The 20,019-nt window shown below is 32.6% G+C and overlaps 1 protein-coding gene across 4 annotated transcripts in view; it reads left to right on the top strand.

Annotated features, from left to right (window-relative positions):
* LOC148602058 (uncharacterized) overlaps positions 1 to 20,019 on the top strand; it is a 39,679-nt gene that overhangs the window by 2,115 nt on the left and 17,545 nt on the right. For 2 of the 4 annotated variants that reach the window (XM_088554302.1, XM_088554303.1), the window contains exons 2-24: positions 1,962 to 2,134; positions 2,850 to 3,100; positions 3,439 to 3,568; positions 3,897 to 4,037; positions 5,023 to 5,091; positions 5,381 to 5,489; positions 6,335 to 6,454; positions 7,390 to 7,474; positions 8,724 to 8,889; positions 10,321 to 10,450; positions 10,814 to 10,904; positions 11,145 to 11,238; positions 11,733 to 11,794; positions 12,168 to 12,293; positions 13,191 to 13,281; positions 13,833 to 13,847; positions 14,704 to 14,793; positions 15,426 to 15,566; positions 16,737 to 16,841; positions 17,178 to 17,277; positions 17,841 to 17,961; positions 18,301 to 18,414; positions 19,215 to 19,316. In XM_088554302.1, the coding sequence (XP_088410428.1) occupies positions 2,023 to 2,134; positions 2,850 to 3,100; positions 3,439 to 3,568; positions 3,897 to 4,037; positions 5,023 to 5,091; positions 5,381 to 5,489; positions 6,335 to 6,454; positions 7,390 to 7,474; positions 8,724 to 8,889; positions 10,321 to 10,450; positions 10,814 to 10,904; positions 11,145 to 11,238; positions 11,733 to 11,794; positions 12,168 to 12,293; positions 13,191 to 13,281; positions 13,833 to 13,847; positions 14,704 to 14,793; positions 15,426 to 15,566; positions 16,737 to 16,841; positions 17,178 to 17,277; positions 17,841 to 17,961; positions 18,301 to 18,414; positions 19,215 to 19,316 (2,565 nt within the window). In that variant the 5' untranslated portion in view covers positions 1,962 to 2,022. The remainder of the gene's footprint in view (positions 1 to 1,961; positions 2,135 to 2,849; positions 3,101 to 3,438; positions 3,569 to 3,896; positions 4,038 to 5,022; positions 5,092 to 5,380; positions 5,490 to 6,334; positions 6,455 to 7,389; positions 7,475 to 8,723; positions 8,890 to 10,320; positions 10,451 to 10,813; positions 10,905 to 11,144; positions 11,239 to 11,732; positions 11,795 to 12,167; positions 12,294 to 13,190; positions 13,282 to 13,832; positions 13,848 to 14,703; positions 14,794 to 15,425; positions 15,567 to 16,736; positions 16,842 to 17,177; positions 17,278 to 17,840; positions 17,962 to 18,300; positions 18,415 to 19,214; positions 19,317 to 20,019) is intronic. The other 2 variants (XM_088554304.1, XM_088554305.1) reach the window with 1 other exon arrangement.

Genomic DNA, 20,019 nt, shown 5'->3' with positions numbered 1-20,019 from the left:
AGGTCACTACATTTTGAAGATGCTTGTACGCTATGTTTACGATCTGGAGAATATTATTTATGCTATCAATTAATGAACTCATCAGAGACCAATACTAAACATAACTGAAATGATGACATAAATTTGTCATTAAACTTGTCTGCCTCCAATACCTCCTAGTTATATTCACAGTTGATATTGCGCTCTATTTAAAATAGAATGATTCCCTTATTGAGGCAGCATGGGGGAAATACTTTTTAAAAAGAATTTAACTCTGTCTAATGTTTTACAAGCTAGTACTGGTGCATGTTACTTTAAGGCTTCTTATTGACCTAGTTCTCACATATCTCTACACTGTGCCAGATGTATTTTAGTGTTTTTTTGTTTTTTTTTTAAAGGGTGACCATGCTTCTATCAGCATTTTTTCAATATTAAAGAAATTTTGAATTAAGTCGGGGATGATGTAATATATGATCCTTGATTAAGTATAAAAGTGTAAATGGCATTTTATTTTTTAGATGATTAAAGACTAGGGAGTTCCTTTCTGGATTGTCTTGTAAATATATGCTTGCAAAAGGGCTAAAAAATTGTTTTCAGTCACTCTACTGACCCTCCTTCAGACCCCTACCAAAAAGTTTTTATTTGTGATTTTGAAGAAAAAAAATTTAAGCCCTTATAGTTGTCTTACAGAAGAAAAAAAGAAAATAAAGCCGATTATATTTAGAATTGAGTGTAAACACACGTCTGAGTTTGTTATTGGCCTTGGACTAAGTCTATTACATGTTTAATCTTTGCAGATTTGGTTTTTATTGTTTTCTGAGTTTGGTGTCACATTTATTTCATTTCAAAATTTTAAAAAATAATAAAATTTTTAAAAATCCCTACCTACTCACCCTACAAAATTTTAGAGGGGTGGTCAGAAACACTTTTTTTTTCAGCCTTATAATTAAAAAATTAATCATATACCATTTAAATCGTCCCCATTTTCTTATGCAAAAGCAATGAAAATGAAATATCACCAGGCGGAAGAAATGTAGGGGAAAATGCCTATAGTCCAGCAGAAATTTTAGATTTTTTAGTTGGTCAAATAAGAGAAAAGTACCAAATTTTAGATTAGGTCCAGTAGTGTCTGAACCAATTTTGTGTACACTGTGAAAGTGACTAAAGCTTTCAAAATCGTGGGTAAAAACCCTGGGATAGAGGTTAAAAGAATTTTTAGTAATAGGGTATGTAAGTCTGGTCACATGACTCTGTGGTTTTGTAAGAATGGGTCCTAGTCTACCATTCAAAGGTATAGGGATTCGTCATTCGGCATAGCATTGAGTTCAGTATGAAAAGCGAAGTATCATTTTTGGCTAAAAATACTGTTTACAATAGCATAAAATAGAAGATTTTGCATTGTGATGCAAATTTCCCGGAAGTACACACTAAAATGCATATCGGTCTTCGGATTTCAATATGTTCTACACCGGAAATTCCGGAAGGGAAACTGAAACTAGAACGAGACTTACAAACCCTATACATCAGAGTTTTTCAAACATTTTCCTGTTGAAGTCATGCATGCCAAACCTACCTAGTTTGATTCCAAATTAATGTTTTGCTTGTATGCTGATACCATATTTATTGTAAAATTTTAATATTTTTTCATGATAGGCTATCATAGCCCCTGTTTACATTTTCTAATGTTCAATAAAGCAAAACACAGGAAATGTTAACATTGTATACGGTACATTTACATGGCAAATTTGTCAAGCCAACTTTTTAATTTCTGCCCTACCAGTTCATTAGCAAAGTTTGGAGAAAATTCATATGCTGGAAACCCTTTGAAGCCTTGCCTACCATCTTGCAGAATTGTTTAGTCCATAGTATTTCAGATTCTTGGTTTTCATTTTACCATTTTTTTTTTTAAATTTCTGTCATCTAGCTCCTTTACCCATCGTATTAAACTGGGGCGTTTGTAATGAAATACATTTTTATCACAGATCTAGAGAACAAAGAACACTTCAAGCTATACATCTACATCAAAAGGAAAGAAGTGACAAGATGAGACCAGGGGTTACTCCACATCGTGTCTCATCCCTTCTTCCATTTCAGCGAGGGACTAAGAATGTTTTGGATGTAAATGAATCCAGCCCTGTGTCTGCTATCTCAAAAGGTACATGTACTTTTAGTATGAATTAATTCAAAGTACTGGACATGAAATTTTTCTACCAAAACCATTAAAACTAAATATCGATTTATCATACCCCATGTAACTGTATGTACAAATGTAGTTGTGGGGGTATAATGTGTTTGACCTTTGCATTTGTCATACATGTCTTGGTAGTGTTTCAATTTTTTTACCGATTTCCTTCAAACTTTGGTGAATGATTAGTAGCTATAAAATCTTAGAAGGGATTGATTTTCTCAGAAAAATGAGAAATCCGTCAAGAGGAACCATTTTTGTGTACAGTTTAAACAGATGATTAGTTAACAATACATGCAGGTACAAGAAACCTATGTGATAGGAATTCAGAAGATGTTTAAGTACTGCATTTTGTAGGTTAGGCATGAGAAAAAAATCATCTGTTTAAGGTTCCCTTACCTACTTTGTTTTCTCTGTATACTCTAGCACATTTTTTGTCTTTTTTTTTTAGTTCAGCACTATTAAAGTCAAGAAATCTTTCCATCAGTGTCTAGAAAATAATTAAAAGAGATAAAATGATTTTACTTGCCTACATGTATCTTTCCTATTTTTTTATGCAGTATATGAATGTAACCTTAAACCGACATACATGTAGTTTTTTTCTTGGCCTTTGACAGGTTTCTGGTTTATTCAGGGTTTGTGTGTAGTGAGTTTCACAATATTATTCTGTATATATATTTTTTAGATGGAAAATTCATCTGGCTTGTAAATGGACCAGCAATTGAGGTATTAGATGTAGCAAGTAGATGCTGTATTGCCTCGTGGGTTTTTGGAGTTACCCTGAAAGATACTCACAGCTATATCACTTGTGTTAAGGAATATTCCAATCATGGGAAACTGTTGGTTGGTGTGTGCAGCTCAGCCAAAACCAGCATGGTCTGTGTGCTAGATATTAAAAGTTCGAAGGTTACAAAAGCTATAGAGATTCCACACAAGGTAATGGAGAAGGTGTGATTAAAAAGGAAAATAATAACTTGCAAGTGAAGCTCTTTACATGTTTTAACTATTCACATTAATTGGTGATTTGTTACCTAAATTGAGAATGTTGTTAGTTGTATTACGGTTTGATGTAAAGAAAAGGAAAATTGGTGATTTGATTTCTGTTAAATTATAAAATGATACATTGATGTAGATCATATGAGAAGAATGGTACACCCAAATGTGTGTGTGTATTGCAATTCATTAAAGGTTTATATGGAATGGAGGTGGTTGGTGTATTTCATTCACTTCCAAGGAGATTATTTGATAATTTTTGTTTTTGTTTTTCTTTCAAGGTTTCTAGTATTGAGGTGGTAACAACAGTTGGAGGTGATTTTATACCTATGTGGGCTCTAAATGATCAGTTAAGGTTGTTTTATGGCATCATAGCAGTGGGAACAATCTCAGGGATGGTGTATATAGTTGGTGAGTTCTCACTTGTGTAGATCTACAGAAACTTTTTCTTGAAACATGGTACACCTGAAGGATTATTTGGTCTACATTGGGGCATATACTTATAGTTTCTTGTTGAATTAAGTATTTACTTCCTGGTTTTCGAAAACGTTAGAAAATAATGTAATTTGATAAATGTTCAAACTGCAATACAGGCAATTCAGATATGTTGGATATTGAGCTTAAGGTTTACACTTTTGATTAGCAAGAAAATTTTGCTTTGACTAACAGCACCAATTTTCACCTAACTTGGGGTTGACCTTTACCTGTAATTGTTCCGCAACCTTTGGATATTTTACAGATATGTGTTTGGATGGAGATGTATACACTGATGAAGTTATGCCGTCCAAGTTACAGTTTGTAACACCAAGGTCTAGGGATGTGGCAGAGAGACGTAAACAAGCTTTATTTACAGGAAACAATCTGTGTTTGGTTATTGATGGTATGTGTACTTATCATGATGATCATAATCAGTACCAGTCTACATAAAATTCAGACACTGCCTATGGTTCAGTGATTCATGGTGTAGAAAAACCCACCAAACAAACAATGCTTTTTTCAGTCTACGTATGCTATACTTTCACATAAGAATAGTCATTTCTGCAGTCAGATCTGCACTTCGTAGAAAATCATACATTTATCTTTCACTAAAATCAACCAAATGAAACCAAATCAAGAACGATAACTCTTCCAAAGTGCCAATTGCATGTACAATCTATATAATTTTTATCTCAAAAGTGCAACAGCCAAATGCAAAACTAAGACCGGTTATGTGATCAGTAACTGTTTCTGAACTAGGAATAAAATTAAATGTAGTGGGTTTTTCACATGCATGAATGACCTTCTGCTTGATATTTAGAAAGACTGCTACTTAAATATAAAACACTCCAAATGTACAGTGAAACATATCTAGAACGAATATCTTTTGAGCTTTGGTTGTTTTAGCAGATGTTCAGTTAAAGTTTCAGAATACTTTGAAACTTGGCTTGAAGAGGCTTTAAAAAATGTTGGATTTTGACATGTTCAGGGTTTGAAACTAACTTTTAGGTAGTCCTCAAAATTGTTTGTCGGTCCTATCCTTAGCACTAATAAAGTTTTAAGTATTAATTTGATAGCCCAAAGGACTACCAATTAAAATTTCAATGTAGTCCTCTCTTAAATTAAGCTGGCACAGGACTTCCAGACTATTGTAAGCGTTGATCTCTGATGTTACTTGTTTATTCAGTGTTTGGTTTATAGAGGTTTCACTGTGTTGTTGTTAAAATATTGAACTGCCATTAGCACTATTGAACATGTTGGACATACTGACGTTGCATTGAACCACTGAAAATTTAGACATTTTTGTAGCATTAATGCTACAAAAATTTCACATCTTGACAGTTGACACATTGTTTTTCAGTTAATATTGATTTTTTAAAAATTTTCAGAGGATTCTCATGGTAATTATTATAAGTACAAAAGATGTGATGGAGTTGAGTTAAAGGCCTTTAATCCAGGTACATACATTATATAACACTGAACCTTTTAACCATCAAGATTATAAATAAGTCAGTTTCCTGCTACTCTGCCTTCCGTAGTTTTTTTGTGCTTATTCTAAACATTTTATGGTCAATTAAGCTCAAGCACTGTTAAAGTCTAGATTGTTTCCCCATTAACTCAGTGTAAATTATTTTTGAAGAATGAAATGGTTTCCTTACCTACCTACCCTGTTTTTTTTACTTGCTGGTTCAGGAACAAGACTATTATTTTTTTTTGGCCTAATATCTTGTTAATGTTTACTTTCAGATGAAGTCGTTGTTACATGTCTGAAGTATATTCCCCAGATTGGAACACTGGTTATTGGTTTTAGTTTTGGAAGTTATCAGCTGTGGAAGCTTAATGTTCCAGTACTAGAGTAAATATTTCATGATTTGTGGTCATCTTTTGACAAATATGGGCTCAATTTTACCACAAAATTCTCTTTAACTACAGACAAACGTGTGCATCTAGAAAAAAATTATGGCATATAATTTTAATTCATATTTTTTTATTTGGGGAGAATTCAAACATCTCCCTTCCCTAAAGCCATTGCCTTCTACACAAGAAATCTGCATTTGAAAATGATAAACGTTTAATATTGTGAAAAATCCATTTCACGGGTACTATTTTCGCGTTTTTTCTGTGCACTGTGAAAATAGCGAAAATTATTACATCAGGAAAATTATTATGTTTACAGTAATCAATATACTTTTGCTTGGTTACTTACTTGTAATCATTCATCTTACCATTATAGAAATCTTTGAAAACAATATTTGTGACAACTTTCTTCATGTTATGAGTGATACAATGAATAAATCTGCCTTGTATACCCCAAGTTACTGAAGTTTGTCCGCTAATTCTTCTTCTCCTTACAGCAATAATTGAAATTTGTCTCGCCTTACATTTAGGGCTGCAGACACCTCAAATTTTTCTCAGATCCCCATGTAGCATCATTTTGGAAAAAAATGGTTAGGGAAAAACATTTTTAATGCTCCAGATTTCTTTTCAAATGCTTTTGTCATGTAAAAAACTTGAATTACTGAAGGTATTTGTTAAGTTAAAGAAATGGCAAAGTTAACTTTCATTCAGAGTTTTCCCATAAAAATTGAAATTACATGAATTCTAGAATTTTAAACTGTTGTGTAAGTCTGATACTAAGCAGGATCAATTCTCATTTATAAGTAAAAGTTGTTTTTTACATGATTTATAAATGTTTTATAGATACAGTTCAAGAATAGAGGTTGACAGTGGATCAGTTCTTCATATAGCTTACCAAGAGCCAGAAAATGATCCTAAAAATTACTGCTATCTTTGGGTTGTTAGAGGAGGAGACACTGAGGAGTAAATATTTAAGTAGCATTCCAGCTGAGAATCATGTAAAATGTGATTCACAGTTGGAAAGCCTACATATTTTTATGTTTGATATTTTGTTTAAAATGTTATAGTAAACAGAAATTAACATGTAGCTTTTCATGTAACCATTGTTCTTTGGATACAAAAATTATATCGAATGTACTGTTAAATTAAAAATTAAGGGAGATAACTCTTTAAATGACACTAAAATACAATAGAAACTGTTGGATTTTCAATGTGGATTTTCTCCTAAGAGCAGACAGATTGGAACGAATAATTATACATTTCATCATATAGATTGATAAAGCAACTTAACAAAATAAGAAAGGATAACATTTTTGGGGTGTATCACATATTAAAGAATTTGCATGATTCTTACAAAGACTGCTACTTAATAATTTTGTAATTTCATGTTAGTTGCTAATTGCTCTTATTGAATTTTTTACCAATTATCAAAGTTTAACTTGTTATTCCCTAATCAGCTTTCATCACTGTAATCACAAATTGATTTCTAATTTCAAGTAATTTGGTATGTGGCTTTCTATGTTTGGGACATACAATGTGATTCATTTTAGTTGACATCAGCTTTCTGTTTTGAGGGACTTTCCTAATTTTTTACTCATTTGCTTTTGTTACTTTGTATGTATGATTTTAGTTACTTTATGTTCTTTGTTGTGTATGTCTGTTTTCCATGTCTGGTCTTTGTCCCTGGATTACATTCTTTTGATTACCACTATAACCTTGGTTCCCTTGATTACTCTTTCACTATATTTAGTGAGTAGGGTACAAATGCAAAATTATTTCTTATGATTTTTCACACAGTTCTCTTTCAAATTGAAAAGTTGGAAATTTGGGGGAATTGAATGTAAAAGTTGGGTAAATTTAGCCTTCTCTGGTTTCTATTGTGTACACTTTATTTTCAGAGAGGAGACCATATCATCAGCATCCCTATACCAGCTGGCTTATAACAAGAAAACTTGGTACAGTAATTATGGAGCTTTCTATGAGGTGACTATTTCTTGATTGGCTGAACATTCATATGCATTGTAGTGTAGAATTTGTGCAGATATTTTTATATTCACAATTGAAATTTAGTTCTGCAAAAAAAATCCAAAGAAACTACAAACTGAACATCAATTAAAAATCAAGTTACTTCTGCCAAGAAAATGCTTTGCTCCCAGAGGTATGTTAACTTCTTGTCACTTGTACTGTCTAGGATTTTTATGGCAAATTTAAAAAGAGTGGTACAACTTTCATTTTTTCATTCATGCATTATGTTGTCTGCTAAGTTTTAACACAGCTATTCAGGACAAATATCTACCATAACAGCTAACAATCAGTTACGTTACGAAGTTGTATAGAAAATAGTATTGTAATGTTGTAAAGGGCTAATTTTTGTGATGTTGACCACAAAATCCTTACCTTTAATTGCGTTGAAAGTGGTATCATTTTCTTTCCATTTGTCAGAAAACCACATGAGACATGATTTTCATACGAACTTCATGTGATTTTTACCATAGTCAGCAAATAAAGATCATGACTGAGTTCATGTGAAACTCCAGGTGTCAGTTTCACAAAAAGTCGTAAGTGTGAAATTGATCGTAAATCATGACGTCACAATGCTATTTTAGTTTATGACATCATTACTTACGATCAATTTTACACTTACGACTTTTTGTGAAACTGACACCAGGATATGGAGTTTCTTTAAAATTTTCACATGAACTTCATGTTAAGTGCATTTGACATGAAAATCATGTTAATTTCATGTGTAGCTTGATAAATATACATTTCATGTGAAAAAAGTTTGCCTTTGTATGTATGTCTGTTAGCTTAAGTGTAAGAAAGTTATTGTAAGAAGAAGGCAAAATGGGAAAAATCAGATGCATGCATGTGAAAAACCCACCGATCTGACAATAAAATATCACTTAACGATACTTTCTCTATTTTAAAAGACCATTATTTCATCTCTTCATCACTGGGTATGCTCAGTTTTTCAATAGAATGTTAGAAAAATGAGGTTTTTGACAGAGTTATCTGCCCTTGAAATATTCATTTTCAGTGCATTTCAGTGAAGTTAAAGTTAAAATGATGGTTTTTTTCATACCATGTTTCACCCACTGCCTGATTCTTACTGAGTTTAACACTTTTGATTAGAATTACTGGTCTATGGTCTGGAAATTTTTTATTGGCTGAGACTTAGTTTGTGAGCGTGTTTGTCTGTTCTTTAAGCTAACTTGGCATATTTTGTTTATAGGAACTGGCTTCTGTTAGCCTGAGGTTTGACCTTGACTTTACTACTCAGTTATTCAACTCTTCCTCTAACTCAACAGTATCCAGCAGAGTCATTACAGGATACACTCTAGAGGACCCAAACTATGCAGCTCCCTCAAAACTGAATGATGAGGAATCATTTGAGGAAAGTATGTTGTTGTCCCATCAAAAAAAAAATTGTATATGTAATATTGAGGCATGTATGTATGATGCAGTATGAGTTATAAGATGATGCTTATTATGTAGGCTAAAAGAAAATATATTCTAGGTTCTCAGGCCCCACCACAACCCTAAAAACCCTCCTGCATCAGTGATTTTTATTATGGTAAAATCTTAAAATTTTATATCCATTCCAGAAATTTTCATATCTAGTCCGGAATCGACTTTAAATTAGTTAATTTAACATTGATCATTAAAAACAAAAGTATGTCTCGTGGCTGAGAGATGGCTCTTATTTCTTGCCTCATCTCATATTCCAGTAAAGTTTCAATGCCATGGAGTATTTTATTTAACTTCTCAAAATCCTGTATGTTTACAGAATTGTTCAATTTGATGAAATTTCTTGAAAAAAAAAAAAAGAAAACTAGGCATTTTTTTTGTATGGCTTAACGTATATGTCCATTAATCACTTTCTGTAGGACTGCTTTGCTTAGTCTAAAGATTTGCTGGTAAAAGATGTTGGGTTTTATTTAAGGATTGAATGTTTCATTTTTGATGTTTTATTGGTGTGTTAAAGCGTTGACCGTAGCACATCTTCAATGAATCAGGCTAGCAATTCATGTCCAAAATGTGTGACTGGTCAAAGCTTTTACACGCCCATAAAATATAAAAAATAATACAATTCAGTTATTATATTTAAAATTTATATGTTTCTCTTATTTTATTTCTATATAATATTTTAGATAAAAATAGAAAATAGGCAATATACAGTGATCAATAAAAGTAGTTCACTTAATTGTGGGCGTGGCCTATATAAATAGTTGGAAGATGTGTTTTGTAAACTCGTGAAACGTCACGTGTAAAGCCAATTATCCAATGAGATTAGCATAATCTAATTATATGGACAGTTAAATGTAGTTATTGTATTATAATCTAAATACAACAAATGTCATTTAAGATTTGGCAATAATGAAAATTTTGTCTATTGAAAAATAACATAAATTTTCCATGTGCATATTGTTTATTGTGCGAAGTGCAATAAACAAAATATGCACATGGAAAATTTATGTTATTTTTCAATAGACAAAATTTTTATCATAGCCAATTCTTATAAATTAATTTGAAAACATATTTTTATCTTTAAACATGAGAAAAGTAGCTCTGAATTTAACAGAATAGGGGCATGTCAATAATTTTTTATCCATTGAGATATAACAAAATTATTTTAACCATCAGATTACAGTATTTATCTCAAATTGATTTATTACTCCTTTGAATCTTTAAAATTAAAAACTAACATAATATTTACACATTTCTAAAAATTCCTTTATAAACTTTCTACTACATTTATATCATTTATGCAAATATGTCAGAATGCCTTACCTTGATATTTTGATTACAATAATTTTACTGTATTGTAGGTGTCCATGGTCCTGATTTGAGTAGGTGTTTATTTGTGTGGGAGTCAGTGGAAGGGAATAAGAAGACCTACCAGATGGCTATTTTTGATATGAATAGATGGTACCATGCTCAATTGCCTTCAGCTCTCAGGTACATCATAAATAATTAATCATCAAAATATGTGGGGTCCAAAAGCTGTGACGTTTCTCTACTAAAAGGCACAGTAGTTCATTAGAGATGGTTAAAGTCATTTGTATTTACTGTTTTGGGTGTAGGCTAATTATTGCATTTTACCATATCTGTTCTTTTTTTCCATCGTATATTTTATGTTGCTGTATTTTCAACAGAATGGCTCCTGATTTGTCAGGGGGGGGGAAGTACCATCAGTACATTAATCTAGTTGAGGTTGACTTGGTCTTAGTTTTACTTTTCCAAACATTCTTATCCAGAAATACATGAAGTGTCTGCCAAATGAGGTGAAACCACAAAAAAAAATCTATGTTTTCTTTTCAGGTGTGTTGGAGGTAATTTAGATACATGTCCATATCTGTCAGTACACTTGCTGGATGATGCCATCAGTAAAGCTGATTATGAACCCCTTCTGGTAAGGATTTCTGATACCTGTCAGCAAAAAAAAGTCTATCAGTGCAACCCTTGAAATAAACAAAATATAAGTGATTGAGTATATTTGTTAAGGGATAATTGTTGTGTTATGTTCTCTTGAAATTTGAGAAATTTTAAATTGTTTACAAGTTACTGCTGAGTGTACTTTTAATACCACTTGAGTATTGTATAATATGCACAAGCATTTTTTAATTGCTGTAATTTTTATTGTCAATGCTAGGCTGTTCATATATACACAGAGAGAATGATGAAGTTTATCAATACTTCACCGCTGCCTCCTGAACAACATTTTTATCCAGCTTCTCTAGCATTTGGTAAGTTCAAAGATACATGTATACTTACTTGAGCTATTTTTGGTATGTTTTTTTTTTCACTTTCATTATTATCTCTACTTCCTGGTTAACTACATTGTACATATCACTCTGCTGGTTTATAGGCTCTGCTATGCAGGATGTGAAAAAAATCACAGTGCATGAGCACTACTCATTCAACATAAGCAAAAAGATGTCTACTGTGTACTTTGATAATTTGCATAAAGGGATGGGTTTAGCACTGAGAATGGCAGAGGTTTAAAGATTTGAAATAGCAACTAAACTCTCTTCTCAGGAGATTGCCTCATAGTCAAGTGCTAATTTTTTGTAGAAAATTAAGGAGTGTCCTGGTTTAATGTTCTCAAAAGTAGAAAGTGTGCAACCCTGATTTAGCATGCAATGGGAGGCGGAAATGACTATATTTTTGGGTTCAGAATCATTGTCAGTAATTTTTTTTTATTATATTTTCCAAAATATAAGAATTATGTACATTACAGATGCTTTACTGGTGACTGAAGTTGGTTTAATTAAAGGGCATTTTCTTGGAACTCAAAGACAGGTATTTTTATAATCATGCAAAATTTACCAGTATATGTAGATGTGCTATTATAGGATAAATAGTTGGAAAATATATATGTGATATTAAAACTCTTGATATGATGAAGAATACTGAGATTAAATTAATGTACTACACAACTGCACATATTCTCAGCACAAATGATAATGTTTTGAACTTTCATAGTCTAATTAGAATATATTTCATAACTGAGACTTGTGTACTATATCACAAGTTCATTAATTTGTGCTTTGTAAAAAAAAAAGCAATCTAGTGTCTTAGTGACCGAGGCCAAGGACATGAGTGAAAGTATTTTGTTTATCCTTTCTTTCACTTAGAAATGTTGATCTTTATAATAATGACATCTGATTTGCAGGTTTTAGCTACTATGGAGAAGATAGGACCATCTGTATTACTGAACTGTAAAGAACTGTATCATACCTGTATCTATATGGGGCTGTTACCACGACCTTTGGATGGTACAACTGTAACGCCTTCTGCTGTATGTATAGAAATGAAGAATAACTACTATATATCAAGCTTCCTGTTGGGGGATCTAGTTTATTATACCCCAACTTAAAGATGGGTGGTATATTTGAATCACCTTGTCTGTCTCTCCAATTTGTCCAAATTTTGTCGTAATTCTTTCTGCTTTCCAGTTTTGTTTTTGGCTTAATTAAGAGCAGGCATATGTTGTAAGTGATTTCGGTGGCTGTCTTATGTCTACTTTCTGTGCTAAAGATTGGAAAATGTCCAAGAGACAAAAAACCCAAGCAGTCATATACAAATAATACAACAACAGGTCATTAACTAGCTTTTAATGCAGAATACAATTACCCTTTAGTGTAATATGTTACCTTCCCATATAAAAAAAGTGAACAAAATTGTACAAAACCAACTATGGGAAAGAAATAGGAACATGTGTGAACAAAAATAAGGGAAGACTTCTACGACTATGATCATATATCAGCTGTATAAATATTCCTATTTTAAATTTCATGTCTGTGTAGCCTTTCTGTTACTGAGAGGGTTCACATTCTCTTTGTGTGATTTTGTCCCCTATATCTCCCACAAATCTACATATTACTCAACTTGCCTATTAGCACAGCTATCAAGGATGTTAAAATTTTCACAAGGCTTGTGTACAACTTTTCAAACAAAGAATCTGTGAAGTTCTTTCCAGTATACTCTACTAATATACATATGGGGGTTGACTTTAGTGCTGAGTATGTAGAAGTGTAAAAACTTTGACATGGTCAATATACCTCTGTACTGGAGATTGTTCTTACCCTAAAATGCTGTGCTAACGTTCACTTGGACCTGTGAAGTTTTACCTGTATCATTGTAGTAATAAACTTTTTGTTTTGTTTTGTGTTGATGTGTTTTTTGCTCTTTTCAGACATCAATGAGAGAAAGTCTGCTAACTATGGCTCTAGAGTATAATATGCTGCCATTTATCATAAAGTGTGTCAATGATTGGTCACCAGGAGGTAGGTACTGGATTAAATGGAAAAGAAAAAAAGATGTTTTGAGTGATACAAGACTAGCTTTGTATATGATTAATGTTGTGGTCTTGTTTGACTGTCTGACAATCATGCAGGTCTGGCTTAAATTCTCAAATACATATTTTCACCATAGCTTATTGGTTTGTTTTGCTGTGTATACCTATGTCTTGGTTTAGTTTTTGGAAGGCTGAATTGTAAAGAAATGTTTCTTTTGATTGGTGAAAGATTATTATAGAAATACTTATCAGAGATTATACCTTTTAAAGACCCACATACATGGACTTGCTTTTAATGGGTTGTCGTAACTTTAAAAGTAAAAGAAATAAATCAAAAAATGAAAAATTATTTTATGGAAGAAAGTTGTCTCAACTTAAAAAGAAAAAAAAAACAAACTACATGTAGAAATGAAAAATGAAATGTATGGAAGAATGAGTCTATTGCCTGGGTCAACAACAGTAAAAGTTGTTATAGTAGCTGCACTGCTATGTCCTTCCATCATGCTTTTTTACAGTGTAAGGGTTTGTATCTTTTTATAGGTCTCCATTATTACAGTAAGATTCAATGTAGAATTGATTTGCTCTTGTTGGTTTCAGATTTTATCTTTGTTTTGTCATTGTTCTTTGAAGTTGAATGCACTATATAGGCCAACGAAAACTATTTGTTTGGTTCTCATGCCTTTGCTTTTTCTCTTATTAGGATGCCACTTTTCCCATTTTCATTTTGGAATAAATAAAGTATAAATATCCTAGCACCTCCTTGGTCATTTTTTACTTTACAAATGGGGGTATATGGTGATAGTTTCAGGCTATGAACAGTAGAAAAAAACAATTTTGTTACTTTTTGGGGTAGTGATAGAGTTAGAAGAAATACCTCTGCTGCATTGGATGACATCAAAATGGGCAGAGAACCAAAAAAATTACTTTGAATGACCTTATAAAAATGCACCTGGTCCATGCTCCCAGTTTTTAGTGGAGTCTGAGTTGCTTGTTTGCTTTTGTTACTTTGTATGTATGATTTTAGTTACTTTATGTTCTTTGTTGTGTATGTCTGTTTTCCATGTCTGGTCTTTGTCCCTGGATTACATTCTTTTGATTACCGCTATAACCTTGGTTCCCTTGATTACTCTTCAAAATAAAATTCCTTACATTGAAAGCTAATTCAGATTTTTGTTAAAGGTTTAAGTCTGATTTTGTAATATTCTAGTTACAATACAACTGTAATTATATGAACGGTGATGAATTATGTGAGTTATGATTTCTCTTTCATACAAAATTAAAGATGACTTTATGGAATATATTACATTTTCCTTTAAAAAATTTCTGTGGCACTCTAAAACACTGAATCTTCCAAAATTAAGATGCAACCCTTGATTGTCTTGAGCTTTACTTATTTGTGCATATATTGTAGAATTTGTTCACCATGGCTGCACATTAAAGTTTCTTCTAGACTGGGCGTGGAGCCGTGTGGCACACATCAAATCTTCTATTGACAGCTCCTGTAAGTTCTAATTAAAGAATTCTCTTGAAAGTTATGATTTAAGTTTTTATTTTAATTGGAAGTTTCCCATTAAGTATATCTATTTTAAATGTTTGGTAAAAATTGTTACAAAATGATGTTTTCCTTTCGTTGATAAATACAAATTAATATTCATGTCAGTTTTCATTGACTGCTTTGGTGGTTTCATGGTAGTATGCTTGCCTCAAGTGTGGAAGGTTGTGGGTTTGATCCTTACCAAATCACACTGGAGACTTCAAATTTGGTAGTCAATTGGTTCTCTGCTAAGCACACAGTATTTAAGTGGATAGAGTGAAGACTGGTTTGCTTTGAGGCAGAACAATGTGTCTGAGTGGGATGACATACCTACATGTAGGCTGTTGATTCTATGAGCTAGCACCATAAAAATCTGGCTCAGCTTGTCAGACTAGTACAAAGCAGGGTCTGTTCCATTGGTCAATTGTTCTCATCCTGAAATGTAAGAAATATCTGCCATAGGATTTTAAACAATAATCAATCAATCAAGCATTTTTCATTACTTGATGAAATATGTTTAGTTAACTTAACTTGTTGGTAACATTTTCTATTTCATGAGGAAGTAAGTTAAAGCCTCGTTTTGCTTTTCTATGATATAGGTACAAGTTTATATGACTGGTCAGGACTGAGTCTAGATAGCAGATCTTTACAGACTCTGGATCAGGCCTATCAGAAACTGGCCAATCTTACAGCAGTCTTCAAATGTTTACTGAGTCAAGCTGCCAATACAACAGAACAAGGTATAATCAAAGCCTTCAGCATTACATACTGATAGTATTTTTATTATTTCAGAGAAAACTGGGATTTAATTTTTGCCAAATTTTAAAAATTGACTTCTGTAAGTGGGAAGAAAAGAAATGCAAGTTAAAAATTTGCAATAACAAATCTGTCAGTTTTCAAATGGTAAAAAATATGGTGATTCTGTATTTGCATTACCTTTTGAAAGGAGCCATTCATAGACATGAACAAAAATAAGGCTGGCTGACTATTATTTGGAACTTTCTTTGCTTTTTATGACCCCGCAACGATAAGTTGGGGGGCATATTGTTTTACCCCTGTCCATCTGTCCGTAATTCCGTCCGTCCCATAAGATTTCCGCACTTTTTTTGAAAATCCTTGAAGATACTGAACTGATTTTTTGTATGTGAGTCTTTCATGATTAGTTACAGATCGAGTATAAGTTTCATTTTTCTATGCTGTTTTGCCAAAATAATGGCCCTGCACTTTAAAAATTGTATTGAAATAATATTTTTTCGCTTTTTTTTGTAAATGCTTGAAGATATTTGACTGGTTTTTGGTATGTGAGTCTGTCATGATTAGTTACAGATTGAGTTTAAGTTTCGTTCAGTTATGCTGAGTTTCACTCAAAACCACATGCGGGGGCATCATTTGTGTCTCACAGACACAATAACACATCTGACAAAGAGCTTTTTACAATTATGAGTTATGATATAGCTGTATGAAGGTTAAATGCGTGGGCATCACTTTATCTTGTTCAAGTTGATTTGAAGTCAATCAAGCCAGTTTATACATGTTTTTACTGGTAATGTTGATGACATTCAACAAATTTTTATAAGAAAAATAATGTGGATCTGCTTAAGGGGCTCCAGTTTAGATCTATGTTAATTTCTAAGTGAACTACACCAATTGTCTATTGATAGTGGATTGTTTATAGTCAGCAGTTCTTTGCCAAACATGCAGCATGATATAGTAAAAATAGTGTGTCTGAGTGAATTGACATGCCTAATTTGGACTGTTGCTTTTGTGAGCTAGCACATTAATAATAAGGTTCAGTGTTTAAAACAAGTTCAACTGTATAACTGTTCAATTTGTCATTGGTTCTCGTCCTGAATGCATGAAATATCAGCAACAAGACATTAAACTACAGTCCGTGCTTCCTGTATTTACAGGTTATATACAGTTACAGAACAAACTCAGTGTTGTAATGTACATCACACAACATCTACAGGTGGTTCTTTGGTTTGTCAGAGCTGGGCTACTCCCTGAACATGATGGTAAGTATTTATGGTTTCTATCTGTGAATGTTTGTCTGTTTTTCCCATTACATGCCAAGTATACTTTGTTGTTTAGCGTTAAAGCATTTTATTCTATCTTTATCATTTTTTTTTATGTCATCATTAAACACATGGTACAAATATTCAATTAGATATCACTAATAAAAAATAGATGCCAACGTATTGTGTTGCAATGTGGTCATTTCATTTCAACCCATATCTGGTTATAAATCAATAAAGCATAGCTTGCCTATACTCCTGGTGGAAATCCATTATTTTGTATTGTAAATTCAAATCAATGATTACATATGTATTGGGCATTTTTTTAAATTTTAGAGTTAGAAGAGAATCTACTTCCTGGTCAGTATAGTTATCCTATTACCAATCTGATGATGGCATTTGACAACAGAAGACATGAGCTACAGAAAATACATCAGTAAGTCTTGAGCTGTTTAAGTAGAAGGGCTTGTTTTTGGTTCCCCTGACCAGGGGGATTTGTTCTTTTAGCGAATTCATACAAGGGCTCAAAAAATACAACTGTATGTCATTAACTGTATGATTAGGAGAGGAGAATTGGTCTTTCAGCAAGCTATTGATCTGATTATGATTTATGACATGCACAGCCAAATTTTCCACATGTAATAATCATATGGTTATCATATGTATTTGGAAAACCATGTGATAATCATATGATTATTTTGCAATAATTATATGGTAATCATATCATGTTCAATTCATATGATAATCATATGTTACAAACTATTTGATTTTCATGTGTGGCTTTTTTTTTGCTGTATTGGAGGAATAGAAAATGCCTGTATATTTGAAAGATGGAGGAGGAACTATCAGGTTTATCTTGCTTCCATGTGATTATCCCGTTTCATCTTTTGAGGATTTTATGCATACAACCTTGCCTCTTTCTTATTTTTCGTGATACATGTATATTATATATGGTGAATTCTGGCATTAAGCTCCTTCTATAACTGTTATTGATTGCAGAGATATTGGTGATACAGATCTGTTGTTGATTGACGGACTTGTCAACGAAATGGGGCCTGCTGTCAAGGACCTGTGGATTAGAGAGGGAGGAAAAGGGCTATATCCTCCACCCAGTCTACATGTACGTTTTCAGATGAAGTACATATTCATGTTTAAATAAAATATGCAGTCTGTGCAAAAGAAATTTTGTTACTTAACTATTTTTTTTACAAAATTTTTTTATTCAAAATGAGTGAAGTGAGCTTTGATAAATTTTCAATATTTTCTGTGCCTGGATAAGAAATCTCAATTTGAGATTTTCTTCAAATCCTTCCTCAACTCAAATTTCTGCCATTGTGGTCATTTGATATTGAAAATTTGAGGAAAAACTCCTGATTTGACTACATGTCACCATAAGCTACACTCTAGTAAACATACAATGATCACAAATTATAATGTTTTCATGCCTTGAATTTTTCAGGCATTACTGAGTATATACCTGTTGGAAGGTATTGATTTAATGATGAAACATGGCTTAATTCTGTACTGTCTCTTAGATCTTGTGTCACTAGTAGATCCTGCACAGCATGAACAGGTAATACACATCATTATAGATAAATTACTCTGAAGGTACTTATATTTTAGATATGATTTCGACCACATAAAATGGTATATTGCCAGTCCAAATTCAGAATTGTAATTCACCGTTTGATTTGTACTGTGTATCTTCAGATTTCTGCTTTTTTTTTTCTTGTCTGATATTTATTTTTGGAGTTTGGATTTTGTTTGTTTTGTCAAGATGTCGATAGTTTGTGGATTTTGTTAGATATGCTAAGTTTGCAATGGATATTTAACATTGTGAATTTGAATTTGTCAGTTTACATCAATAAAACCATGAGAAATTATATCCCACATGCATAACCTTATTTTACCAAATTTGACTATATTATGATATTTGTGAACAAACTTTGGACTTGCATTGACTGATGATGATTTATGATTAAGGCCAGTCAGATCAATTTTTTTTGTGAGAATCAATGAGTAAGCAAAACATCTTGTTTATTGTTGCAAATTAGTGTCAGCAGTGATTGGGATTAAAATTTTTAGAATGGGTCATTTTAATGATCTTCAGAATTTCTATTAGCCATTCTTTTGCATTCTTCATGAAAAAAAAATTTAATGGGACATTTTCAACAGGAATGTAACAAATGGCACATGGCCCTATTTAATCCCAATCACTGATTGTATACTTTTTACATCTTTTGTAGCATGACTAAGTTATTCAAACGAAGCTTTTTGAGTGATGAGGCCAAAAACAAAGAAAGCTTCAATTGGCCTCAGTTAAAGGTATTATACAAATTTTAACAATGTCAAAATAATATTTTTTCCTTTTAGTTTTCAGAGAAGATAACAAGGTTTACAAAAGCTTTTGGGATTCCGTTTCCTGTTGTAAAACAGATTCAGGGTTTCTGGCTTCTGGATCATAAAGACTATGAGGTATGGTTAATACATGTACATGTACTTGTATGTTCTGTCTTGTGTTTTTATGTAGGTATTTTATTTCACTCACAATGAGTGGTTATTATGTTTGGACTGGGGTTTTATGTTGGTGATATCTGTTCATTGACTCAACAAGTAAAAGACAGTTTAAATATGTACCAGGTAGCTTTGAATGCAAAGACTGTAAAAGAATAATGCCTGGGGTAGGGTGAAAAATTAGTGACATTTTAGATAGGAAAATCTCTTTTTTGTTTCTGCTTCTTCTTTACTAAAGTAGTGATAAGCATTTCAATTTTTTTTCATAATGCAAAAAATGATTGAAAAGAATAGATTTGAATAATCAGATTTGTAAATCATTACCAGTAGACATTTGATTTACATAAGGAATGTAACCTTGGTGGTCTTGGTAGCATGCTTACCTCCTGTGTGGGAGGTCATGGGTTTGATCCATTGCTAAGTCTCACCAAATACTTTAAAATTGGTAGTCACTGCTTCTACAAGCATGCAGTATACAAATGAATAGTGTAACAACTATTTGGCTAGGAGTCAGAATAATGTGTCTGTGTGGGGTGGCATGGCTACCTGTTGACTGGTTGGCTTGGAGTCAGAATAATGTGTCTGTTTGGGGTGGCATGCCTACCTGTTGACTGGGTTGGCTAGGAGTCAGAATAATGTGTGTGTGTGTGTGGTGGGGGGGGGG

Source organism: Perna viridis, chromosome 12 (assembly GCF_037379345.1).
Source record: "Perna viridis isolate PV_CMFRI_1.1 ecotype Kerala chromosome 12, ASM3737934v1, whole genome shotgun sequence".
Taxonomy (NCBI): domain Eukaryota; kingdom Metazoa; phylum Mollusca; class Bivalvia; order Mytilida; family Mytilidae; genus Perna; species Perna viridis.
This window is presented reverse-complemented; position numbering and strand designations above follow the sequence as displayed.